The following is a 21,001-nucleotide window of genomic DNA, read 5'->3' as shown; positions in this document are numbered from 1 at the left end:
ATCTGTCCCAACCTGACCTTGATGATCTAAACAACCACCTTGGCATTATTGTTTACAATAGAAGTCATAAATGTTAAATATATTCAGAATAGCCAGTATCACAAGAATTCCAAGAAAAATAACCTTGTTAGTTTGGATATCAAACCAATAGAGTTTCATATTAGTTTATTCTGGCTTTGTATATTTACTTTTGGCAAGTAGTCTTAAGGTTCATAACTTCATATATGTTTGAAAAATCAAATTGAAGCCTTACTTACTATTTATGATATTGTCTACTATTTCTGTCTAAATTGTGTCTTTGGATTTATATACGTGGAAAGATTTACTACAAGCCTAAGGCAAATGACATTAGTGTGGAATGATAAGGAAAATAACAGCTCATCTTGTAACCATTCTGTTTTATTCTCCTTAATATCAAATGTAGAACCATACGGAAGAACATATCTCTACTATAGCATCCTTATCATTTATTAGAAATATATGTCCATTCAAGGTTGTTTCCCTTGATTCGTCTCTCCAACTTGATAAAATCTGGTATTCAAAGTTGTTTCCCTTGATTTGTCTCTCCAACTTGATAAAATCTGGCGAATCTTTTATGGTGAAGCATATTCTGATAGCTAGTCTTAGGTCTGTACTAATATCAGCGAAACTACATGATTGAATAGCTATTTCTTGTCACTAGGGTTTGGTTTCAAGTCGGTTGACAGTAAATGTTTTTTGGTAGAATTTTTTTGTGGTTAAAACCTATAAAAATTGTTGAAAATTATGGTTTAAAGCACACTTTTTTAGAGAAAATATCATTTTGACCAGGGATTTTTTAAATTCGATAAAAAAGGGATTTTTTGAGGATTTATGATCCTATGGTGAATAGTTACAAAAGGATCATAATTGGGATGTAGGTTTCACTTGTGATATTGGTAGCATATCCTGATTTTTAATTATGTTTTTGAAACTAATTCTTACCTATGTTTGTTGAACCCTGAGCGTTTTGACCTTGTACCTCTATCAATGGATATGGATTCAGTAAATTAGTTTCTTTTGTGTGATATCCAGTTAGAGTACAGTTACAAGATTGTTATATTTGAGGCATATCCAAAACAGGTGCAGCCACGTAAGATATATATCCAGACAGGCACAGTCATACCCCATCTCCAATCTTGTATGGCAAAGGAAAGCACAGTTTTTATATTCCTTTTCATAATTTTATCTCTGTTTACAGTGAGTTAAATGCTGTTTTATATTGGGTTTTAGATAATTCATCATTACCTTTGTAAGGACTTCTATATTTTTTAACATGAACAGGGCTTTGTATCCAGTAGACCAGATAAACAATGTAGCATTCTGTGTTCCATTCAAAGTGTTAAAAACACCAATACGAAAATGCATTTGAAGCCATCCTAATTTTAAACTTTTCAGTGCCTCTATAACCCTATAGCAAAAGGAGATTGACAGTAATGGAAAGAACAATACCCAAAAGGTATATAGAATGAAAATGTCAAAAACAGAGGAGCATTTAAGTAAAAAAGTAAAGAATCAGATAATATGCTTCTTAAGGACACATCTTTTGAATTACACAAAGGAGTATACTAACAATCATAGACTTAATTTATACACACTTTCTTGTTAATGCGTTTTTTTTGGTTTCTACATTTGGTAGGATTAATGATTTAAGTCTTTTTTATGGATGTATAGAAGCACAATCTGAGGTCTTTGAAAAACTGCTAGGTGATTTATGAAGAGTATAAGCAATCTCTGACATGGTGATCTGGATGGACTTGCTTCTCTGGTGAAAGCTGCAATGAAAATAAGCATTATATTATTCTACAGAATTTGTCTTTAACACTCATGATGGGGCAGTCCATAAGTGAAATTATATAGTATTTTCTCAGATATTGGGGAGGCTTTTATAACTCAGCTGGTTGATGGATTTTATTTGCAGTAATAAACGACTTGATGGAGCTTTATAATATGTACTCAATCATGTTGATTTTGAATCTTAATATGTTGATGATTGTGTTTCAACTTTCTTCTTGGAAGTTACTTCATTTTTTTCTCTTTACTTTCTGCTGGTAAACATATTTTTAACATGAAATGGTACTCTTTGCCTTGTAGAATGAACCCTATGATACTATGTCTGACAAAGCACTGAATCAAATTGATTATACTGCTACTGCAGGAGTTCCGAAGGATATATCAAGCAGATTCTCGCTGGGATGGATACTGGGCTTAGTTGGAATTGTTTTGCTTTTGATTCTTGCTGTTGTGCTAATGTGGATTTTAAGGCATAAGTTGGCGTGTTGTCAAAAAACCAAATATGGGGAAGCCAAAAATCACAATGTAAAAGACATAGAAAAACATCCCATTCTCTGTAGGTCAGGCTCTTGTCTTCCATCAAGGGGTTCTCTCTGTGGGAAGGGGGATGACATCAGTCCTAATGTGTCCAGTAATCGCCAGATAAGCCTCTCAAGAGGTATGAAAATATTCCGTTTCTCTTTTACTTGAAATGAATAATTGGCTAAATGTTGAATCAGTCAAAATGTGGTACTGTTCCTGCTTGTTTTTATTTATAGGCTTCCCTTCTTGGTTATTGCAAGTTTTGAATGGAGAAACTTAATGGACATATATCTTCTGTTGGAAACTTGGAGGTTAATATGGCCTTTCAAGTGTATGACTGATTTCACCCAAAGAATTTATGGACAGGGACTTCAAAATGGCCAGAAGGTTTAGGGCTACAATATTCAACATTAATAATTAAGTTCAATCTTCAGTGTCATCTATAAACATAGTCAGATATGATACTTTTCTATTGATGGGGACAAATACCAACCTGTAAAGACCAGGGTGAAGTCTTAATCTGTATTTTCCAATTGGTAAGCCACATATTGCCCTAGTTGGACAAATGCATATACCAACTTTCTATAATCTATGAGAAATACTAAGCTGTACATATATAGGGAAACCTTATTCCTAATTTAATTATTCTCAAAGGTAGCAACTGATTTTGTTCATTATCTGTACATGTTAAAGTCCACTTACGCCTTTTCTTTCATTTGTTTTCAGTGCGTCTTGGACTTGTAATACCTGCTGCTTCTTCCTATACCTTGTATGCTGTTTTGTGCTTGTATCTTTCTAGAATTATAGGATTCTCACAATAGTCACCTTGCTTCTGTCTGTTTCATTCGAGATGCTCAAGTTCTATGAGAACAATGCTGGCTTATAAGGAACCAGTTTTACATGTATGGCATTCTTTTGAAGGCTTAGAAGAAAATGGCAGGTCTTGTATTAATATTTCCCCCTTTTATAAGCATACTTTGGAAGTATTTAAGCTGAGATCCTGCTGCAATGGAGACAATTGTGTGGTGTTTCCCTTTAACATGGACTGTTAGACAACTAATATGAACTGAAGGTTGTTTTGGTAAATAATTGAATGAATGATCAAATTATCATTTATAGCAATTGCAAAGAAGATGTTTCTATAAAGAAACAATTGTAAATTAGAAACTATCTAATATTTAGATAAGTTACAATATTGATCATTAAATAAGGAATAAGAAAATTATTATGAAATATATTATTCTAATACCCTTCCTTAATGGTCAATCTATAAATTACGCCAAGGTGCCTTCTGAATTATACAAGCTTGTCCATGCTCAGAGACTTGGCGAGAATATATGTTGTCTGATTCACAATTGGAACATGCAACAACTGAACTGATCTGTCTTCAATCAGCTGCTTGACAATGAAGGTTGACATGCTTGGTTCTCTCTTCGAAAACCTGATTCTTGACCAGTTTGAGCACCCCTTGATTGTCATAGTACAAGGGAGGGGGATCTGCTTGAGTCATCAGCATGTTTGAAATCATCCTCCAAAGCTAAACTGCCTCACAAACTGCCTTAACTATTCCTTGATACTCGGCTTCTGTCAAGGAAAGAGCCATCACATGCTTCTTCTTGTCTAGTCCATGTGACTGCACCCAACCCCAATCTGAAAAGATACCCGGATGATGATTTTATGTAATCAATGGATCCTTCCCAATCTGAGTCATGAAAGCCAATAACTATAGTATTGTGACTTTTGTTGTACAGAAGACCAAAGTGAGAAGTGTCCCTCTCATAATGCAACATATGCTTCACTACTACCAAATGATCAGCCTTGGGGGTTGTCATGAAGTGTGAAATGCAGTTCACTGCAAAAATGCGATCAGGCCTAGTAGTAGTTAGGTAGACGAGACCACCCACCAATTGCCTTATTGTTGATTCATTCACCATAGGCGATTCTAATTTGGCTGTCAACTTCAACCCTTTCTCCACAGGTGTGGATGTAGGTTTGGAGTCTTGCATTTGAAACTTGTCAAATAGAACACAAGCACATTTAGACTACGATAAGAAGATACTACCTTCAGTTTGCCAAGCTTTCATACCTAAACAATAATGTAGAAGTCCCAAGTTTGTCATGTCAAAAGATTGAGACAAGTTCTGTTTGATCTGCTCAATCAAAAGTGTTGACCTGCTAGTGATAGTTGGGTCATCAACATGGAGAACAAGAGGTAGTGTTTTTGACATATAAATTAGAATAAGATGGACTCCTTTGGAAACTATTATCTATAAGCTACTTGTCAATTTTGATGTACCAAGCTCGAGGAGCTTGTTTTAGGCCATAGAGTGATTTCAGTAGTTTGCACAACTAAAATTCTTTTCCAACAACCTTGAAATCAGGAGACTACGTTATGTAGACTTCTTCCTACTACTCACCGTTAAGGAAGACATTATTAACATCCCTCTGATGGACTTTCCAACCAAACAAAGTTGCTAAGGCAAGGACGAGTTGTATGGTACTCATTTTGATTGTAGGAGCAAAAGTCTTCTCATAGTCAATATCTTCTTTTTGTGAGAACTCCTTGGCAATGAGACGAGCTTTACACTAGTCATGGGTTCCATTAGTTTTGTACTTGACTTTAGACACCCATTTGCAGCTAATGTGCTTCTTCCATGGGGGAAGATAAAAAAGAATCAAAGTGTTATTCTTTAGAAAACTATGATGCTCAACTTTCATAGCCTTTTCCCATGCAGGTTTCCCTTTAGCCTCAGTATATGTTGAGGCTCAAAAATACCACAAATGTTGGCCATGAGAGTAAAGTTGACTCTATTTTGCTGCTTGCTCTTGCCTCTACAATATCTACCCTCGATGAGCTCATTAGGACAAAGATCACTGATGGGCTAGCCCACCATTTGGGCCGAAGAGTAGAAGAACCAACATTAGACGTAAGAGGAATAACTGGAATAGGTTAAGACATGCCCTGCTTCCACTATTCATAAGCAATCTGATTCCGACAGTCCTTTATTAAGTGGCCAAATTTGTGGTAGTAGTTACACTAAACTTTCTTGTTCTTTGAGCTATCCAGAGGCTAGCTAGAGCCTTTATGGTGCAGTTGATGGCGATTTGCCTTTATCTTTGTGAAAGGATTTGGCTGCGAAGGCTTGTTTAGAGGAGGATGAAGTGATACTGCTACCAAACTATTGTTTCCAACTGTCTCGCTGCAGAAGTTTGGTGCACAAGTTTGGAAACTTTAAGTCAACATTTGTGTTAGTAGTGTTGAGCGGTTCCATGAAGTGCTCATAGGATTTAGGTAGATTCTTTAGGGTTATTACTACCATATCATCTTATTCCATTTTCTGACCAATGGCTTCTAGCTGATCTTGGATGTCCTTTATCTCTCCTAGATGCTCTTGTAAGGGCATATGCTCATCCATTATGTTCAAAAATAGTTAGTTCTTCAGGAAGAATGCATGGATCTTATTCTATCTTCCATGGAGATCCTTCAAAATTGTTTGGATCTTTGCAATTGTCTTTTCGTGTGAATGTAGATAGGATCTTCTGATAGAGAAATATATATATATTAATTTTGATATCACTTATTATAAACTCTGATATGATAGAGTGATGTTCATATTATACTTGTGTGTTTATATATATATATGATGACAGTAATATAATTCTGAATTGAACAAATGCTGCTATAGATATTCAGAGATTTCCTTTGTTATTGATCTCCTTTCCTAAGCATCATCCTCTTATTTGTATGAACTTTGGGTCAACTCCCCGTAGGGACATGACTCTACGTGGCCAAAGAGCCACGTAGGGTCATGTCCCTACGTGGACTTTAACTAAGATGTGCTTACCTTAACAAATTCTGCTGGCAGCTATTTCAGACAAGATAGATGCAGCCCGCACGATATATATATATATATATATATCATCATAAGAATGATCAAGGATATAATTAATATCAGAGATAAGAATGATTATATATATATATATTACAAATTCATGTGTTTAAGTAATATATACTTCACTTCTACTGAAGCTATAATTTAACACTCCCTCTTAGCGAGGGAGAAGTGAATCAACAAGGGAATTCATATTCTCTTGATATGTGCACTAGTATCAATCTCATTGATACTTATCAGGAGAATAGATTATCTGATTTCTGACACTCTGGGACATCAACTTAATGTAGTCTATCAGATAACAAGAAATCACAATGTCACGATCTATATTATGACAAGTATAACAATCACCGACACTCCGGGACAACAATTAGTGAAGTCTGATTATGATATGTTCATTACCATGACATCTGGCACTTCGAAACAACAACTTAATGTAGTCTACCATGACAACAGGTCTACCATTTATAAGATCGTCACCTTACAATGGTTACCTTTTGTTTATATATATGTCAATGAAAGATTGTCACCTTTCATTACATATCAAATGCAACTATAAGATAGTAACAGTTAAATTAAGAATTTATATGAATATACATATATATTTCAAAACTGAGATCTGATTTCAATATTTACAATCATAATTGAATCATTCCAAGTTTACCTCTGGAAAACTCCAATTTGGGCTTGGATAGAGATCTAGTGAGTATATCAGCTGTTTGTTCATTTGTGCTGATGTATTCTAACTTGAGAACATCTCTGTCCACCATATCTCTTATATAATGATAGGGATTTTCAATATGCTTTGATTTGTTGTGAAGATTGGATTCACTGACAACTTGATGCAACTTTGATTGTCACAATGCATGATTGTAGGCTTTAAAGGCTTCCTAAATAATCCAACTAGTAATTTTTTTAACCGCACAACTTCTATGGCTCCCATAGATGTAGCTATATACTCTGCTTTAGTAGAGCTTAAGGCAATTGATGATTGTTTTCTGCTAAACTAAGAGATCATTGCTGAACCAAGACTGAAACAACACCCTGTAATACTTTTACGATCAATAAAGTTGCCAGCCCAATCAGAATCATAATATCCATGAAGGTTAATCTCAACTTGATCATACTTGAGACCTAGTCCAATTGTATTACGTAAGTATCATAAGATGTGCTTGGCTGCCATGAGATGGATCTTCTTCGGCTCACACATGAATTGACTTAAGGCTTTGGTTGTGTAATAGATATTAGGACGAGTGTTCACCAAGTATATCAGTGCTCCGATAATTTTCTGGTAGTAAGTGGGATCAATGGGTTCCGATTCAAATCCATCATTCTTCAGTTTATGTAGATTTGCTTCCATAGGAAGGATGTCAACAATGTATTTTACTTGATTTAGAAAGATGTACTTCTTTTGCCATACTTTAGTGAAGAAGTCCTAGATCTTTCATGTCGAATTTAGCTGCTAGATCCTGTTTGCATTTCGCTATAAGGTGTTCTTTACCCGTTATTAGTAAGTCATCAACATAAAATACAAGGATAATCATAACACCATCGACTATTTTGAAATATATATTAGGATCAACTTCATTTTTGGAGTATCCTAACTTTGAAAGATAATTGTATATTCTTTCGTACCATGCCCTAGGGGCTTGTTTAAGACCATATAGTGCTTTCTTTAGTTTACATACATAGGAATTTTTGTCATGGATGACAAATCCTTTTGGTTGTTCAGTGTATACTTCTTCGATTACACTGTTTAGAAATGCAGTTTTAATATCCATTTGGTCTATCTTCCACCCTTTGGATGTTCCAATGGCTATGATGGTTCTGACAAAAGTGTAACGAGCAATTGGAGCAAAGGTTTCTAAATAATCTATTCCTTCCTTTTGTGAAAATCCGTGAGCTACAAATTTGGCTTTGTATTTTCCAATACTACCATCTGGTGAATGCTTGATTTTGAATAACCATTTGGAGGAGACAACTGATTTATTGAGGTCTGGGTACAACATCCCATATGTCATTTGTTAGTATGGATTGATATTCTTCAATCATTGCATCTTTCCAAGGTTGACATCATAATGCTTCTTCAACACTTGTAGGTACTGTTTTGATGAGTTCAGATATTTGTCCAACATAACACAAATAGCTCTTTGTTCTCTTGTTTTCGCTTAATACCTCATGAGGTTCTACTTGATTTTCTTCTATCATTTTTTTTGCCCAAAGTGGCCTCTTTTTATTGATAGGGTTTTCAGTATTTTCAGTATTAGAACTTGGAGGTGCAAGACTTCCTGAATCAATCTCCCCCTGATTCTCCACTGGGGGATTCTCATCTAATTCGGTAGTTGGTTCTGAGTATGATTCATCAATGTTCTTTGAGAGGTTAAAAGCAATGTCTTCTTCAAATTTTACATCTCTATTGATTTCAGTAGTTCTTTGTCCAAGGACGTATATTCTCTAGCCTTTTGATGATTCATTGTATCCTATAAATATGCCTTTCTTTCCTGATGGTTCTAGTTTAGTTCTCTTTTCCTTGGGAATATGAATGTATACAGGACATCCAAAGATTCTTAGTTGACTTAAGTCTGGCTTATTTCCTGTCAATACTTCTCCAGGAGTTATGTTTTCTAATATTGAATGAGGGCATCTATTTTGGATGTAAATTGCGGTGTTAGAAGCTTCAACGCAGAATGAGATGTGGAGATTTTGTCATGCATCATAGCTTTGACTGATTCTTTAATAGATTTGTTTTTCCTGCCTGCGACTCTATTCTGTTGAGGATTATATGGTATAGAAAACTCCCTCTTAATCCCAACAGTGATGCAGAAATCTTTGAAGTTTTTTGAAATATATTTACCCCCATTGTTGGATCTTAGGGTTTTGATTTTCTTTCCAGTTTGGTTTTCAACTAGGGCTTTAAACTCTTTGAATTTGGATAACACTTCAGTTGATTCTTTAAGGAAGTAAATCCAAGTTTTCCTAGAGAAGTCATCTATAAAAATTACATAGTATAGACTTCCGCTTAGAGAAGGTAGATACATCCGACCACACAAGTCACTGTTTCACTTTTGGGAAAGGACCCTTTTGTGTTTTTACCTAAAGCACATCCTTTGCAAGTTCCAGAATGATCAGGTTTTAAACTAGGTAGCTCGGTTACTATTTCCTCTATGGATGGTAAGGCACGAAAATGGAGATGTCCAAGTCCTCTATGCCATATTTGATTAGTATTTGATGGTTATAGAGTTTGTACAAACATATTAGTATTTGAAGTAGTATTAGAGCTAGATTTTGATGGTTATAGAGTTTGTACAAACTTTCATTTCTGAACCCTATGGTTATTGCATTCTTAATGTTGGAGTTCTTGGGCCAGGATAGTACTTTATCCTCTTGGAATGTAATTCAATACCCTAAATCTGCAAGGTCAGAGATTAAGACCAAGTTTCTGTTTATACTGGGTACAAACAATACATTCTTTAGTTGAAGAGTGATTCTTGTTTTTAGTTGTATTGAACATGATCCAATCTCTTTTACTGGAGATGTAGAATTATCCCCAATAGTTACTTCTTTAGAGGAGTATCCTTCAAAAGTTTAGAATTTGTCTTTAAAGCTTGTTATATGACAAGATGCTCCATTGTCTATTATCTATGTATTTTTGTTGGAGTCAAGTTCACTTGAGAGGGCTAAATAGAATGCTAAATTTTCATCATTTTCATCCTTAACTTCAGCTAGGGCTGCTTGAATTTTCTTCCATTCCGGACAGACTTTATGAGTGTGACCAAATTTGTCACATTTGAAGCATTGTACTTTGGACCAATCTCTTTTCTTGTATGTTTTGTTGAATTCCTTGTTGTTTTGTTGAATTCGCTTTCCTCTTTTCCATTTGAATTGATCCTTCTTTCCTTTATTGTTTGCATTAGTTTGTAGAGCTTGAATTTCTCCCTCTTGATGTGAACTAATTCCTCTTGAGATTAGTCTTGACTCCTCTTGAGTGTTTTTGAGTTGCGCAAAATTTGGTAGCTCAGGTCGAGAGCTTAATCCACGGATAAAGGTTTCGCAAGATAATGGTAAACCTTTTTAGAGCAATTAAACATAGTTCTTTATTATCTACTTGATTTCTGATGATAGCAAGTTGATCTTTTAATTCTGCAATTCTTAAAAAATATGATGTAATAGACTCTCCATTGTTTATTTTGATGTATAGTAGTTTTTGTTTCAATGTCAGCAGTCTGCTGGTATTATTAATTTCGAATGTATTCTTAATAGTGGTGAACATCTCATATGCTGTTTTGAGGCTTGATATTGACAGGAGTATATGGTCTTTGACAGAATCTGTAATGATTTTTATTGCTTTATTATTATGTCTTTTCCATGTTGTTTTGTCTGGTTCATTTTCAGGCATAGACTTATTTTCTTCTATGTATCCTTCTAATTCCATTTCTCGAAGAATGATCATTACTCGTATTTTCCATGATGCAAAATTAGAGGCCTCTTCAAGTCTGCCTTCTAATCTTACATGATTCACCATAGTTTCAGATTGAGGATAATTTAATAGATTAAATCTGAATAAGCCTGACTGTGATGCTCTATCAATTAGGCTTTGATACCATGTAAATGTAGATAGGATCTTCTGATAGAGAAATACCTATATTAATTCTGATATCACTTATTATTAATTCTAATATGACATTTGTAGATACTCAGAGATTTCCTTTATTATTGATCTTCTTTCCTAAGCAGCATCGTCCTCTTATTTGTATGAACTTGGCATCAAGTCCCCGTAGGGACATGACTCTACGTGGCCAAAGAGCCACGTAGGGTCATGTCCCTATGTGGACTTTAACTAAGATGTGCTTACCTTAACAAATTCTGCCGTCGGCTATTTCAGACAAGATAAATGCAGCCTGCACGATATATATATATATATGTATATATATATATATATAAAAGAATGATTAAGGATATAATTAATATCAGAGATGAGAATGATTATATATATATATATATATATAAAAGAATGATTATATATATATATATATATATAAAAGAATGATTATATATATATATATATATATATATAAAAGAATGATTATATATATATATTACAAATTCATGTGTTTAAGTAATATATACTTCACTTCTACTGAAGCTATAATTTAACATTTCGGATGCCAATTGTAACCGCTGATCATCTGTAACTGAAAGCTTGATAAGCATGACTTCTTTTTGGTTGTGCTTGTCAAACTTATCTCGATCTTTGTCGAGCTTCGGTAGGGCAAGTCTGTTTACCCAAAATGAGCTCATCAAGGTAGCGATATTCAAAGATAGTCATCATGTGATGCTTCCATGTGCTATAATTTGCGTTGTTGAATTGTTGATTGCCTTCTGACATTATGTTGGTCAAAGACACCATCTGCACACTTTTCAAGGCATACAAAATGAGGAATATTGAAGAGGTGGAAAACAAATTGCAAAACCTGAGGCACAAATCCCAACACAGAAAGGCAGATTTAGGTACAGACTTCAAAAATATGAAGTACAATTGACATGAATCCAAGATGCAAACCTGAAATATTTTGACAATGACCCAAAAATTTTCTCAAAAGGACCGACAAAGGATATGTAGATTAAATTTGAATTCAACCAAAAAATGAGAATGTTTTACAAAAGCCCCTAGCCAGTTGGAAAAATATTGTGCCCTAGAACAGAGTCAAATCTTGAGAGAGAAAAAAATGATTTAGTTGCGCACAGACCCGTAGTTGGAAGTGAAAACCGAGGGCGGGTCTGAAAAGCGTGCAAATGACAGAGGCAGATGTAGAAGCAAAATGAGTAGAAAATCCATAAAATATTAGGTAAATGAGCAAGGAAATCCTGTCTGTAATTGAACATGACCAAGGAAATGGATGTCAGAGTCAAAAAACTCAAGAAATGAGAAATCTTGGGCCATGTAGATGAAAATACAAGTTGCAAGACCCTTCACGTGTAATAACAAAGAAATGTGACCATGAACAAAAGATTTTTTTGAAGGAAAAATCCCACAAACAGGCAGACAAAATGAACAACTGTCGCATGAAGAGAAAATTGTGTTTATAAAGAATGTGGATGCAGGAAAAATGGTGATGAAAACACCAAGAAAAATCCTTTAGAAATGTGGATGCCAACTGAGAATAGAGCGACAAGCTGAAAATAAACGAGTCACAGATACCTAACATGAGCAAAAAATTAGAAGATATGAAGGTAAAAAAACCAACTCGAAAAACTTGCTCATGATTTTCCAATAGATAAAAATCTATCTGCCCAGGGAAAAAGGAAAAACAACAATTTTTTTCCTGAAAAACTATTTTTTTTTCATTCAAAATCTCATAGAAAAACAGACTTGGTATTTTAGCTTTGATGCCATGTTTTGGTTAATAATTGAATGAATTAAATGAATGATCAAACAGTCATTTATAGGAGTTACAAAGATGATGTTTCTATAAAGAAACAATTGTAATTTAGAAACTATCTAATATGTACAGAAGTCACAATGCTGACCATTAAATATTAAATAAGGAATAACAAATATATTATTCTGATAAAGGCTCCCTTGAAAGATCATCCACTAGGTATGATATTTTTCTTCTTCTTTGTATAGAATAGTTATGCGGAGAGACATTTCTTAACCAGGATCTACTTGATTACTACTAGAGATTGCATAGAAGAGTCCTAGAGTCTCATAACATTCTATAGGTGACATATTTCAAGAATCTTATTGCACTTTATAGCGGTTTTGCTATTAGATGACATCTCTTTTGGTGATTTGTATTTCCATATCATTTGTACTTTAGTACTAGCAGGCTTTTAGAATATTGGGTACACATGTTTAGTGGTTGCATTGATCACTTTGTTTTTTATTAGAGAAAAAATAGGTTTTGAAGGGCCCTCAAAAGCCTTTTACAAACATATTTTGATGGGGATATGGAACCCAACATCAACAACCAGCTGCATAAATTATAACATTTCCAAGCAGCAGCAAACCAATAACACAGTAAAAACAGCCTAGAAAGGTATCATCATACAAAGCATGAGCTAAATAAATAGCAGGCCTAAGCCTTACAACTTAAAGAATAGGTATTCAAAAGGTTCTGTTAAACATGAAAAAAAAAAAAACATGGGCTTTATTAGGCACTCTTAATCTGAAAAATACATGGGTTTTAGCAAGGCTAGCATAACCTTTACTTTGACTAGCCAACAGATAACACAATAAACACTTGCCATAAGAATCACAAACGAAGGGTTTTAGCATGGTCCCCAAAACCATCAGAGTCGGTTTTGAAATGGCTCCGACAAACATTATGTGACCAATAGTTGAGACACTTTGCTACCCATTCCGCCACTAACCTGTAAAACTCCGTCCCACCTCAATAGGAGTAGATTCACCTCCATAGGAACAACAGAGAAGGAAAAAACCAAAAGGGACAGCCAAATCCCATTGATCACTTTGTTATTCACTTATGAATTATATTATAACAAGTTTTTTCTTAATGGTACTTTTTAGTAGTTGGATAGTAATGACTTTTCTCTTTGGCTCCTTTTTATAAGACTCATGGTTTTGATTTTGATTTTGATTTGAACAACCTTCTTGGGTGCATGTACTCTTGGATCCGATGTGGTGTAGATACTCATCGGATATTGTACCCATCCTTGCCCAAAAATACTTTGTTTTTCCAACCATGCAGGATACGATGCATTTTTTTTAGAAAAAATGACATGAACCATCCAAATTTAAAAAATTACGAATTTTTGTTTTTGGTATAAATGAAGCCTAGAACAAATGAGAAAGATAAATGAAACGTTTTTCTGTTTCAGCAACTCATTTTTGGGGTCATCTTCCAATGCAACTCTATAGTTTTTGTATACTGTAAGGTATTAAATTAACTTTTAATTATTTCTGTAGCATTTAGGAGTGTATATTACTTTTGAAGTGAAGCAAAACTCCTCTAATATCTTAGGAAATTGTATTAAATATGTTTCTATGTTTAATATTAATGTCATATCGAGCCGTATCCATATTGGGGGTCTTAAAAATGGCTGTATCTATTTCTGTATTTGTATCCATATCTGTGTCCATGTAACTTTGAAACTTAATGACTAACATATGCAAGACTTCTCCACCTGAAACTTTTGTAGTTTCTAAATATTCTTTTCATTGCAGATATGCCTACTGGAGTATTTGACGTTGAAAAGCCAGTTGTATTTACTCATGAAGAAATCCTTGCTTCGACCGAAAATTTTAAAGATACAAATTTGCTTGGACAGGGAGCATTCGGTACTGTTTATTTTGGAATTTTGCGAGATCAGGTGGTGTGATTAAGTATAATGTCCACTTTTTAAAAAATAATTTCTGTTAATGCTCTGAAAATCTTTTCTGCAGTACAATTGAAATAGTCAGCATTCTTGTGTGTGCATACTTATATCTATGAAGTTCATGTTGTTTTCATACAGGAAGTTGCCATCAAGAAGATGACAGCTACTAAAACTAAAGAGTTTCTAGTAGAAATGAAAGTTCTCTGCAGAGTGCACCATACAAATTTGGTAATTGATTTTTATGCTCATTTAAATTGAGATTTTTTATTCCATTTTTCATTCAGGTACATGGTTTGTTTTGTCATTATTGATTTTTAAATACTTAATGTTACAAGGTAGAGCTCATTGGCTATGCGGCAAGTGAGGATGAACTCTTCCTCGTGTACGAATTTGCACATAAAAGCTCAGTTAGTAGTCGCCTGCATGATCCTTTAAGCAAGGGTATTGCCACTACTGATTTATTCCTATCTTATAAAAATAACTTCTCTTATTGCAGTTTCTTTTGTACTTACTTGTTCTGGATAAACTGAACAAGCCCACCTTCAGGGTAAATAGAGGAAGCAATGGGTAGCCACACCATTGGTTTCTATACTTCAAACTTGCCAATAAGAATTGCTACATGAGACAATGAAAATTGATTTTTCTTGGTATGATAATAGTTATCTTTACAATAGTTCCCTTCCTACTAAAATTTGGATTGACTACTTGCTACTTTGTCTTGTTAGATATATGTATTATTAGTAACTGGGTAGCATTGATGCATTATTGAGAGACAAAGGTAAATCTCTTCATATTCACATATGGGATCTTAATTAAAGGTCCAGTTTTTCAACTGCTTGGGTTTTTGACATTTGATTTCCATACATGGATTATGTGGATTGTATTGCTTGTACTGATATATTAGTATATCAGTCATTCTTCTTTTATTAATAGGTGTTTATTGAAAAGGTTTAACATAAACTATTTACTCAAATTCTACAACTTTTCGTGAAAAAAGTTAAATATTTACAGGAGTAAAGGAAAATGATTTTCGTGGTCAAAGAAAATGATAACCATCATAACTATGTCTCATTTATCCAGTTGGCTATGGATATTATTTCAAACATATATTCACTGAAATGCAAGGACATGTCCTATTGACCTGATAGCCATGCTGGATGTCCAAGATCCCGGAGACAAATTTTACCTCTTCCCCTACTACCATCTTTCTGAAACTTCTCCCCTCCCTATGCACATACACCCATCCCCCTATAGTTCTTCTCCACCTTAAAAAAAGTGGGATGTCTTTCCTTTTCAGAAATGAAGCAGAGATTCCCCAGGATGTCAAGATATTCCCAGAAACTTCTTTTGAAATTATAGACATTAAGGGGAAAAAAGTCAATAAGATAGCAGAGAGAATGTGATAAACGTCTTCTTGGCCAGTTGTCCATGCTTGATTGTTGCCTATCTTGTCTTTTCTAATCAGCTTTGCTGATGGAAAAAGTACATCAAAATCTAGAGGAAGAATGCCATAAGCTGGAGTTGACATTTTAGGAACATGGTTAATGGTGTTGGTGCAAAATTCGTTGTTTGAAAGAGTGAATACATCCCCTTTATTGCCCTTTAGTTTCTTGATTCTTGTCAGTAGGCGACCCCTCTATTGTTGCTCCTAGAAAAAAATGTGTTGTTGAAAAGAAGTTTGCTCATTGAGTTTCAAAGAGACCTCATGTGACTTCTGATGAGGGAAGAAATTACATTTTTATGATGGAGACCCTCTTTTTTAAAATTATATATTGTAGATGCTTATATGGTGGAAGCTTGAGGATTTTTAATTCAAGATATTGGTATAAGATGGACTGTTGGCTTATGGATTGTCCTTGCCACTTAAGCTGTTTGCATTTGTATTAATCAGTGTGGCCATGCTATTCAATGTTATTTGATAGATCAAGGTATTTTGTAAAACAAGCACTTCTTTCAGTTGGCATCATTTTGTTTTTGTGTTGTAATTTAAAATTGCTTCATAGACTTAGCTAATATTTTAGCTCAGACAACTGTTTGGTGACCGCCCTCTTAAGTTGACTGAATATTTGCCTATGTAATCAGCAATATGAATATAAATGAAAAAAATCTGTTTTCTACAATTCATGAATTAAACTCTATTGTATTTGCTCTCTATATCTGAATGACATGGAAATGCCCTTAAGTCTTAAAAATATCGTCTCTTTTTCTACGATTAAATATATTTTTTTTGAAGATCAAAATTTCCCCCATTATTTCAAATTTTTTTTTGTACTTTTGTTTTGCCAATTTTTTCCCCAAATGATTTTTGCTGCTATGATAATTTTCAAACCTTAGGTCTGTTAAATCTGTAACTTGTTAAAACACACTGATCTGATAACAGATCAATCAGATCTGATATAGCATGATAAGTAAAGATTTAAGTCTTTGCATTATTTCCATTGCAAGATCGGCATCTATCCTTAGAGGTTTAGTTTAATACTAATCACCATTGTTTGGTTTGTGATTAATATCTAAATTATTCCTAGAAAGTCACTGACTTCTAGAGGTTAAGCAAATGATTTTTGGAAGAGACATGTCCCTCCCTTCTAAGGACATGTCTCTTAATCCCTATACCTATAGAGGGTAAGGATGAAGTCTAAGAGCACACAAGATCAATACAAGTCTGCTCCTTAGTCATTACTGCTCTCATACGAATTGCAGAAGTAAAAGACAGAATTCTGATTTACATTTCTAATCCAGTTAAAGGCAATAATCTGAAGTTACTCACAGCAAGTTATAAGAAGATAGAGAAGGTCAAATTTAATCTCTATTCAGTCCAACGAATTTGCAGAAACTTTACAAGGTCTTTGTCCTATGAGAAGCCTAAGTAAACATCCCCTTAATAAACAAGCACTTCTTTCAGTTGGCATCATTTAGTTCTTGTGTTTTAATTTAAAATTGCTTCATAGACCTGGCTAATATTTTAGCTCAAACAACTATTTGGTGACTGCCCTTTTAAAAAGTCAACTGACTATTTGCTCATGTAATCAACAATTTGAAATTAAATGGAAAAATATATTTTTTACAATTCATGAGTTAAACTCTATTGTATTTGCTCTCTATATCTGCATGCTGTGGAAATGCCCTTAAGTTTAAAAAAAATAAGTCTCTTTTTCTACGTTTTTTAATGTTTTATTGAACATCAAAATTTTTGCCCATTTTTTGAAAAAAAATTGTACTTTTGGTTTGCCAATTTTTTCCCCAAATGATTTTTGCTGCTATGGTAATTTTCAAACCTTGGGTCTCTGTCCTATGAGAACCCTAATTAAACTATTCTTGAAGTCCTAATAACATAGGAAGCCATGCATAATAAAGTGAACTTTCTCTCCAACTCTCTTTTCCTCGTAAGTATGTAGAGCAATATAACAAGGACTTGCAGGCATTGACATTCTCAATTTGCAGGAGATCAGCATTAGGACTTCTTGCTTACAGTTGTCAGCCAAGTCATCTGGCCTCAATTTTTTTCTTATTAGCAATCATGATTAGTTCATTTGTGCTCCTTGATTTGTTTTACATTAATTATAAGCCCACTTTACTGAATATCATGTTCCTGTTGGAGGACTTCTAAACTTCTTACTACTTTCTTCGCAAGGTTATGCACCCCTTTCATGGAACACTCGAGTACAAATTGCTTTAGATGCAGCCAGGGGTCTTGAGTATATCCATGAACACACAAAGGCTCACTATGTCCACCGAGACATTAAAACAAGCAACATTCTGCTTGACAACTGTTTCAGGGCTAAAGTAAGGTTTGATTCAGTATGGTCCTATTTTCTAATGCACTTTGGATGTTTCTGGTTCATGCAGGGGCAGCACTACACTCATCAATATGATGGATTTTGTTGATCTGTTGATTTCTCATTGGACCTTTTGTTTTTCGTCTAGATCTCAGACTTCGGGTTGGCAAAACTTGTTGGTAAACCTGGAGAAGGAGAAGCATCAGTAACACAAGTTGTTGGAACATTTGGATATTTGGCTCCAGAGTAAGTACAATGAAATAATAATGCATATCCCTTCTTCTTTGCACACCATAAATTGAAGGAAAACTAGCACAAGTAGGTACACAATAGAATTGAGATGTTTAACATTTTGTGGTGGTTTATGGGTTGGCAGATACTTGCATGATGGTCAGGCAACAACCAAAAGTGACGTGTATGCCTTTGGTGTTGTACTGTTTGAGCTTATATCAGGAAAGGAAGCTGTAGCCAAAAACAAAGATGTGGCACCCAACACACCAGAAAGACGAACATTGGTTTCTATTGTAAGTAGTATCCATTTCACTGTTTTTATTTGAGCATTGACAAATTTTGGCTCAATTATTTTTGTTTTCATCCAAAACCAGAACACATTCTCTTTCAAAGCCTAGGGGAATCAAACTGATTGGGAGAATGGTCCCAACTGTTGGTAAATTCTAAATTAGTTGCAGTAAAAGAAATTACAGAGCCGAAATTAAATAGAGGATATGTTTCTTAAGGTAGGCCACACATCCCAGCAACCCAAATTACGTATTCTTTACAATATATGCACTGATCCCATAACTGTTACATTCACTCGCAAATGCCTGTTTTTTTATTTGTCCTTGAGTCAATGTTAATATTAAAGTGTTTAGGACCCCTATTAATGGAACCAGGGGTCTTGAGACCTGAGATTATCAAAAGGAGGCAAAATGGCAATGGCCACAAGATGGGTGCCTCAAACTGAACTTTGACGGAAGATCCAAAGGGAAACCAATAAGGTCTGGTGTGGGATGCATTATTCACAATTGGAATGGAGCTGTAGTTTTCAAGGCTTGGAAGTTTCACGAAATTAGAACCAACAACAAAGCCAAGCTACAAGTTCTCCTTGGAACACAAAAATGTTTGAAGTTAAGCTATCCAAGATAAATATTGAAGGTGACTCCACCTTATTAGTCAATGCATTGAGGTCCAAAAATCTTTAAGTGTGAAAGTTAAATTCACTTCTCTAATTAGTGCTTTTTTTATCTCACGGATCTGGAAAGCTGCATACCCAAGCACATTTATAGGAAGCAGATAATTACATAAAGTTGGGCAACATGGTTGGCAATGACATCAAGGAATTGGTTATTGAGCCTTTGGGATTATGGCCAAAGTGGAGGAAATTCAATCAATTACGGTAGTTTCTCCAATTCATACAATAATCTGTATGCTGCTGCTGGATTTGATTGCAAGAGTGTTTTCATCAACATTTTGGATTGCACTTTGTGATCCATCGTCAGGATGATAGAGAGCATAAGGAGAAAAATGATTTAAGTTGTAGACCTAAACTAACTAAAAAGAGAGAGGGAGAGGTGAGATGAGAGAGACAGCCCAAGAGGTGATTAACAAGACTCTTGCACTTCTTCTCTCATCTCACCTCTCCCTCTCTCTTTTTAGTTAGTTTAGGTCTGCAACTTCATTCATTTCTTCCTTATGCTCTCCATCATTGTGATGATGGATCATAGAGTGTGATCTGGAACATTCATGAAAAAAAACATTCATACAACTGAATCCAGGAGCATACAGACAATTTGAACAATGTTTGTGACAATTCATCAATTAATTTGTGTTATCCTATAGTTGATGCACTCATAGAGCAAGGGCATAATATGAAGTAGAGCAACATTAACTGTCAATTATGAATTTTACTTTTGCTCCCTCCACTCAAGTATCCTCACTGAAGAGTTGCCTTGATCTTTAGGAGATGTAAATGCTTTTGGTTTTCTCATTCCTTTCTTGGGCGTGATAGATGCTGCTACCCATTTGGTTTGTTCTGAGGTTCAGATGATTTTTTGGGGGTTGATTTTTGAGAAACGCTTGTAGAGCATTTTAAAAACCTGACATAGTCTCAATCTATTTTCTCTCTAAGGGGTGCTGGTTGACGAGTTCTTGCACATAGATCACAAATAGAGTGATATTGAACATTGCCTCAATGTTTGTTCCTTCTCTTTTAGACTTAAGAAAACTAAAGGAAACTGTGAAGTGCTTTTCCTCAAATATGATCAAAGGTAGTTTTTGGGAAATCTGGAGGATGTGTTGGAAGTGGCACATTACAGTATAGGTATCCCTTTGCCCTTGGATACTCATAGACTTTTGGAACATGGGGAGCTGGTTCAATGGCTCCGCTCCATGTCTTCAGGTGTTGTATGGCATCAAAAGGGTCAATTCCTAAAGAAGATATTGGGATTGGTGGTGTTTTATGACACAAACTCGATGGTGGAATTTATCCATGATTGTTTGGAAGAAAAACAGATCCCTTCCATTTAGAAATAGAGGTATTGTATGGCGGAAAAAGGGGTCAATTCTTAAAGAAGATATTGGGATTGGTGGTGTTTGATGGCATGAATTTGATGGTGGAATTTATCCATGACTATTTGGAAGAAAAACAGATCCCTTCCA

At 34.8% G+C, this 21,001-nt stretch overlaps 1 protein-coding gene across 3 annotated transcripts in view; it reads left to right on the top strand.

The window, feature by feature from the left end:
- LOC149551870 (lysM domain receptor-like kinase 3) overlaps positions 1 to 21,001 on the top strand; it is a 70,006-nt gene that overhangs the window by 29,211 nt on the left and 19,794 nt on the right. For 2 of the 3 annotated variants that reach the window (XM_089787368.1, XM_089787369.1), the window contains exons 3-9: positions 2,177 to 2,470; positions 14,416 to 14,561; positions 14,706 to 14,795; positions 14,903 to 15,008; positions 18,199 to 18,350; positions 18,492 to 18,589; positions 18,720 to 18,867. In XM_089787368.1, coding sequence (XP_089643494.1) covers positions 2,177 to 2,470; positions 14,416 to 14,561; positions 14,706 to 14,795; positions 14,903 to 15,008; positions 18,199 to 18,350; positions 18,492 to 18,589; positions 18,720 to 18,867 — 1,034 coding nt within the window. The remainder of the gene's footprint in view (positions 1 to 2,176; positions 2,471 to 14,415; positions 14,562 to 14,705; positions 14,796 to 14,902; positions 15,009 to 18,198; positions 18,351 to 18,491; positions 18,590 to 18,719; positions 18,868 to 21,001) is intronic. The other variant, XM_089787370.1, reaches the window with a different exon arrangement.

This window comes from Cupressus sempervirens, chromosome 6, assembly GCF_028749045.1.
Source record: "Cupressus sempervirens isolate cs-2001-9-10 chromosome 6, ASM2874904v1, whole genome shotgun sequence".
Lineage (NCBI taxonomy): Eukaryota > Viridiplantae > Streptophyta > Pinopsida > Cupressales > Cupressaceae > Cupressus > Cupressus sempervirens.
Note: the sequence above shows the minus strand (reverse complement) of the source record. Positions and strands in the feature narration are given on the sequence as shown.